Below are 5,985 nucleotides of genomic sequence, written 5' to 3'. Positions count from 1 at the left end.
ATAGCCCTGTTTTAGCCAAACCGGGACAAGGGGCCTGAGCTTCCCCAGGCGGCTCGGCAGTGGGGATGCTCTAAGCCACCAGACTTGCTCTCAAACTGAGGCCAGGCAGACTGGAAGTGGTTCCAGCTGCTGCAGCCAGGACACCCCAGGGGAGACAGCGCAGATGGTCCATGTGAGACTTTGCTTTGAAGGACTTCTTTCTCTCGCTCTTTTGCATCGGGTCACACTCTTGCAAGTGTGGGATGGGTGATTTTTAACTGTGCCGTATCTCCTGCAGTAATGAAGGGCAGTCAGGGAACAATGGCTGGGTCCTCCTGCCAAAAAGGCATCTCAGGCTTTACAACACACCCTTACTGCCTAGAGGCGGCTCAAAAACTCCCCTCACCCCTCCACTTGTGGGCTGGTTCCCCAACTTAGTCACTCCAGGTACTGGCTGAAACCATTCAGAAGGATGTGGCATTGCTTTCACCCAGGCATCCCACATCTGGTAAAACTCCAAGCTCAGACAAGAGGTCCCAGGGCCTTTCCCCTTGAGGATGAACAGGAGCTGAGCAGTGCTATCCTCTGCATGCCCACATTCAGCAGGGTCCTGTACACCAGCAAGAGGTTAGGGTGGCCACAAGACCCTCTGGTACCCAGCAGTGTTCAGAAAGACTCGTCATGAAATGCAGGCAATGCACACCAACTGGGAGCAATGCATGGACCACTGTTTGCCAAGCTCGTGACAGAAACATATGAGGCCCTGTTTGGCCTCCATCCCCATGAATTCCTGCTTGCTGCTCCACAGACATATCCTGCAGGTTGGAGTGATCCTCCCAGCATCCCTGGGGCACCCTCCCTGCCTCCTCATGGCTGGCCTAGCTGAGGAAGGCTGGTGTTGCCATTGAGCAAGAAGGGATAGGTGATGTGTTTGGGCTGTCCACACTGCCAGGCCTTAGCGGTCTTGAAGATGTGGTCCTTGAGAACCACCCAGGTCCTAGGAGAGGCTCCCAAATAGCCAGACTGGAAGATGAGCAAACCTTAAACATATTACAGTGCCTGTGCTTCTTCTTGATGTCCCTCCCTGTCTCAGAAACTGCTGGCCACAGAGGGGCTGGAGGACCTCCCGCAGCCCATGAACCCCAACCAGGCTGGAGACCTTAATGTGGAGGGAGCTGAGAGAGAACCCCCCCACCAGACCACCCAGGAATTGGCTTCCCAGCAGCTTGCGACTGGCAATCTCTGGCTTGGAGACAGTGCTCCAGGAAAGCCCTCCTGCAAAGATGAGTGCCAGGGTTGAATTTCTGAAGGGTCATCAAAAGGGCCAAGGTTTGGGAGTGAGTGTAAGATGTCCCTGCATGGCTGGCTTTGAGGCAAGGCTCCAGATCTCATTCCCACCAGCCTAGGGACAAACAGCCCACCTCACCCTAAGGAAGACCCCATGACCCTGTGCCAGGATGACCAGGTGAGTCCAGGCCACAGCAGGCAGGAGGGATGGTGGCAGATGGGGTTCATGCAATGGGACATCCCAGGTAACGCGAATCTGCTCCCCACCATGTCTTTAAGAAAAACGAAAATGACAAGGAGGTACAAAAAACCCCAACCAAACAACAATTTATTCCTCTTATGTTCCCATTTGAAAAGGAGGAAACCACATGCACCTGCTGGGTGCCTGGCTGGGCTGGGATCCCCCTCCTGTGGCTGACACAGAGCCAGTCTGTGCCCCCGTGACATTGCTTCAGTCCAGCTGAGCATCACCACCTGCCACAAGACACATGTGCCCTACAGTGCACACTCTCACATGGGAACACCATACTCATGAAAAAATATATCTGTACATTCATTCTGTGCTTTTTGGGGAGGGCCCTACATAAATTAGAAGCTATTTTGGGGGAAAAGGCCTGTTTCTAGATACAGGCAGCCAGGTTGAAAATGCAGAGTGGCCCTATTGTCCCAAGTCCTCTCCCCTCTGAGGGCTCTCCAGAGCCAGGTGAAGCTCCACGATGTTCCCGTCTTCTCTCCGCAGGTGCCACACAGCGAGACTGCTGCACAGAGGGGCCTCACCCATCCCAAGCAGAGCAAACAGGACGGTGGGCACGTTCAGCACGATGCGAGCAGTGATGAGGGAGGACCTCATAGCTGGGACAAGGTCTGTCCGATCACAGGTGAGATGGTGATGCTGTCCCTTTGCCCAGGCACGAGGCGGGTGACAGCAGGAGACCTGCTGGGCTCTCCCTGTGGTGCCAGCTGCTACTCAAACGTCTCTTCCCCTTTGCGTTTGTCCAGGCTTTGAAACAGCAAAGTCACTGTGACTCCAGTTGGAGGTACGAATCCAGTGAGGGACATAACGGTTTACAATAACCCACCAGAGCCAAAATATTAGCTTTAAACACCTCAGTGCCGGCAGTCACCAGCATGCATGAGCATGCCCATGGAAGGGTCCAGGTTTCACAGCCTGCACGGGGCAGCAGCTTCCAGAAACAGCTGCAGGCAAAGTTTCCTGCCAAGGAGCCCAGCTCAGGGCTGGCCCCGAGGGGCTTGCCAGACCCCAGCTCATCCAGGATTCCTACAGCTCCTTGTTCCTGTTGAGCACCTCCTCCTCCTTCCAGCCACTGGAGTTCTTCCCAAACTTGTACACCAGCCGTCGCCCATCAACTCTCTCCAGGATCTCTCGTTTGTAGTAATACCTAGAGGAGATGAAGGTGGAATCAGGGCTCTCAATGCAGCCCTGAGTGCTGGGGAGCTGTTGTGGTGGATCAAGGCTGAGCCCTGGTGGGTCTGACCCAGCCCTGCGGGGCAGGTCCCCCCCTGGGGACAGGGGAAGGCACTCACCTCATAGCTCTGCTCAGCTTCTCGTAGGTCATGCTGCTGTTTTTCTTCTTCTGGCCCCAGAGCTGAGCCACTGCTTCCGAGCGCAGGAACTTGAAGACACCCTCCTGCCGGTCCTCCCACTTCATCAGCCCCTCGTTCAGCTCCGGGTGGATCAGGATGTCCCGGATAAACTCCCACAGGTGGGTACCTCTTGGGGCTGGAAGAGGAGAGCAAGCTGTGGAGGAGGGAAGATCCTGGGGGTCCCTGCACTTTGGATTTCCCTAACCCCCCCACCAAGGAGCACGGCCAGTGGACATGGCCCTTCCTCCCATCTCCCCCCCATGCAGCCACGCTAGGGGAGGCAGTCCAAGCTCCCAGGCTGGAGGGTCCACGTACAGTGCTTGCTCTTCCGGCTCTCCAGGCAGTCTCTGCTCTCCTTGCTGAGTTTTCGGGGCCGTCCTCGTTTCCGCTTGCCGTGTTTGCTGTCCCCTTTCTTGCTCCCTGCAAAGCCATCTGTGCACACAGGCAAGGGGACACGTTACCCTGTGCAGAAGAGCCCACTGGGTTGCATCTCTCCGCTCCCTGGGCACAGAGATGTCCTCCTCAGGAGCAGAAGCACAGGGAGAAGCTGGTTGGGGGTAGGGGAAGAGATCTGGGGCTGTACCTTCTTTTCAGGCCCTAGGGAACCATCCCCCTGAGAGCAAGATCTCCCCATTCCCTCCAGCCTCGTTCCACCTTCATCTGTGCCACCATGCTTAGGGCAGCACGCTGTTCATTCCCCAAACCTTGCTGCTTCCCTGCATCCCTGGTATTCCCTGTATCGTTGCCAGCTGGGATCAGTACTGAACACAGCTTTCAGTGCCCAAGATCTCTGGCTGCAGCCTTCACCTGCCAACACCTACCCCTTCCCACCAAGCTCACTGCTGCTCTGGCTATTCCAGCTCTTCCCCGGAGCCTGTACCACCACCACCGTGCTCAATGGAGAGAAACAGACCCAGGGCATACAGAAAACCAGCCCCTTCCCTCCTTCCCAGTGTGAGGATGGATGTTCAGGTGTTTTCCCTAAATCACTGCCAGATGGGATGTGCTCCATAGCTGCTGGAAGTGCCTGGGAGCAAGCCCTGCTCTCCCAGGTCCTGGCAGGAAGCAAACAACTCACCGTCAGGGAAGAGCTTTGCTTCCATGGGATCAAGGTCGAGGTCACTTCCACCGGAGTCCTGGGAGTTGGGGCTGTGGGACATCACAGGCCCTGAGAAGCAAAGGGACAGGGCTCAGACCACCAGCTGCTGGCATCTGGAGATGACTCCCCCTCCCACCCCAGGCCCCTGAAAGCAGCCCGGTGCAAGACCCAAACCCACCCTTGGCAGCGGTGCAGTTCCCCACTGATCTCCCAGATCAGCACAAATGAAAAGAGCTTTTTGCTGGGCAAAACACTGACCTGAGACATCGGAGCTGCCTGGGGACATGGCATCTGTGGTCAGGAAAGGGTTTGTGGGCTTCATGTCCTCCAGGGAGTCCTTGGCACAGGGATTTCCCAGCTCTGGAAGGGGTAGAGAAGGGAAGAAGGGGTTAGCCCTGCCTGAACCAGCACGTGGTCCCTGGGGAAAAGGCTTGGCCAGGGCCCTGCTCTTACCCAGGTGACTGGAGTCCATGAAGATCTCTTGGGAAGTTGCATCCTCTTTTTCCAGCAAGTCAATGATCCAGTTCAGTTCATCAGAAGCTGCAGGGGTCGAGGGACTGGGATTAGCGATGCCTATTTGGTATAGAGGGAATGGTACATACTGGGAGCTGAGCCCAGCCCTGCCTGGACTCTGGTCTGTTCCCCCAAGTCCCCCCCTGCACAGCCTCCCCAGTGCAACGCCTCCCAGGCAGCTTTCTGCAGTGCCCGGGAAGCAGCGGGTCCTGCGCTGGTGGGATTTCTCAGCCTCATGCTTCAAGCCGCCAGGCCTGGAGACGAAGCGGATGTTGGGACACTCACTGATCTCATGCAGGCGGTCATAGAGCTCATCCCCGAGGGGCCCAAAAATGAGGCGCATCTGGTCCCTGGTGCAGTGGCAGAGTGCATGCCCATCCATGTTGCAGCAGGAGAAGTCGATGGAGCTGGCGTCGTACTTGTTCTTCTCCACGTGGTAGCTGATCCACTCCAGCACCTGCACCTTGGTCCAGAAGTACGGGAGCTCACTGAACCACTCTGGCTTGTCTGCAAGGGATGGAGAGCGGGGTTCAGGGGCAGGGTGGCCGTGCCAGCACCGTGTGCCACGCATGGGCTGCCGGCTGTAGTTGGGCACCAGCTCTGGTCCCGTGGTGATCATGGGGGGCACAGCAGGTCCTGTGCTTGGAGGGTTACGGGACTAACAGGTGCTTAGTGTCTGCTCCCAGGTCACCTCGCTCTGCTCTGCTCCTGTCCTGGGTGTCAGCAATGACCTGACGGTCCCCCCACTGTTGGTTTTGGTGTCCTGTCCATGCCAGGTTCTGCCCTGCCCTGGTGGTGTATTCCCCATGCCATCCCACGATGGTCCCACTGGCAGAGTGGAACCTTGTCACCAGGACTGTACTTCCAAACTCCTCTCCTGGTGAGCCCTGGCAGCCCGTCCCCTGGGATGTGCAGGAGTAGGGCAATGATTCCCTCACCTGATGTGCTCCAAGAAGCAGCAACTTGTGCTACCCAGGGTCACCTACAGCAACCTTTTAGACAACACACCCCTGGGGAAACTGAGGCATGGTGGAAGCTGTTGACCTGCCCCAGTGGGACAAGGACCTTGCAATGCTCTTCCAAGCCAGCTGCACTGTCTCGCTGCCCTTGTGTGCTGGGGCAGTGAACCCCTCGGCTGACACCCCCGCTCCCCTGGTCCTACCTGTGCTCTGTGTCAAGGGCTGGCTGGTGGGGAGGCTCAGCCCCAGGGTGTTGTCGTCCCCAAGATGTCCCAGCATGTCCAAGGTTGGCTGCACCTCATCTGGCTGGTACATGGCGCTGATGTAGTTAGAGAAGATGTTGCTGATCTCGCAAGATCCCGCCATCAAGCTCTGTGCCGAGAGATGACAGTGAGCCCCAGCCCTGTGAAGGCAGGGGGATGTGAGCCCGCAGCACTCGCAGCACCCCTGGGACCGGACTGGGTGAGGCTGGGCTCCCCCTCCCTCCACCGTCGTCACCTCTCAGGTCACTTCTGCAGAAACACCCGACCAGCACCCGCCAGC

General features: G+C 57.4%; 1 protein-coding gene across 1 annotated transcript in view; it reads right to left on the bottom strand.

The window, feature by feature from the left end:
* Positions 1-2,545: 2,545 nt before the first annotated feature.
* Positions 2,546-5,985, bottom strand: part of ELF3 (E74-like factor 3 (ets domain transcription factor, epithelial-specific )) — a 4,102-nt gene continuing 662 nt past the window's right edge. Inside the window, exons 2-9 of the mRNA XM_009704150.1 lie at positions 5,646-5,814; positions 4,769-4,990; positions 4,424-4,510; positions 4,229-4,330; positions 3,950-4,039; positions 3,187-3,303; positions 2,812-3,007; positions 2,546-2,666 (exon numbers count right to left, since the gene is read on the bottom strand). Coding sequence (XP_009702452.1) covers positions 2,546-2,666; positions 2,812-3,007; positions 3,187-3,303; positions 3,950-4,039; positions 4,229-4,330; positions 4,424-4,510; positions 4,769-4,990; positions 5,646-5,808 — 1,098 coding nt within the window. The 5' untranslated portion in view covers positions 5,809-5,814. The remainder of the gene's footprint in view (positions 2,667-2,811; positions 3,008-3,186; positions 3,304-3,949; positions 4,040-4,228; positions 4,331-4,423; positions 4,511-4,768; positions 4,991-5,645; positions 5,815-5,985) is intronic.

The sequence above is a fragment of the Cariama cristata genome, unplaced genomic scaffold, assembly GCF_000690535.1.
Source record: "Cariama cristata isolate BGI_N322 unplaced genomic scaffold, ASM69053v1 scaffold40680, whole genome shotgun sequence".
Classification (NCBI taxonomy): Eukaryota; Metazoa; Chordata; class Aves; order Cariamiformes; family Cariamidae; genus Cariama; species Cariama cristata.
This window is presented reverse-complemented; position numbering and strand designations above follow the sequence as displayed.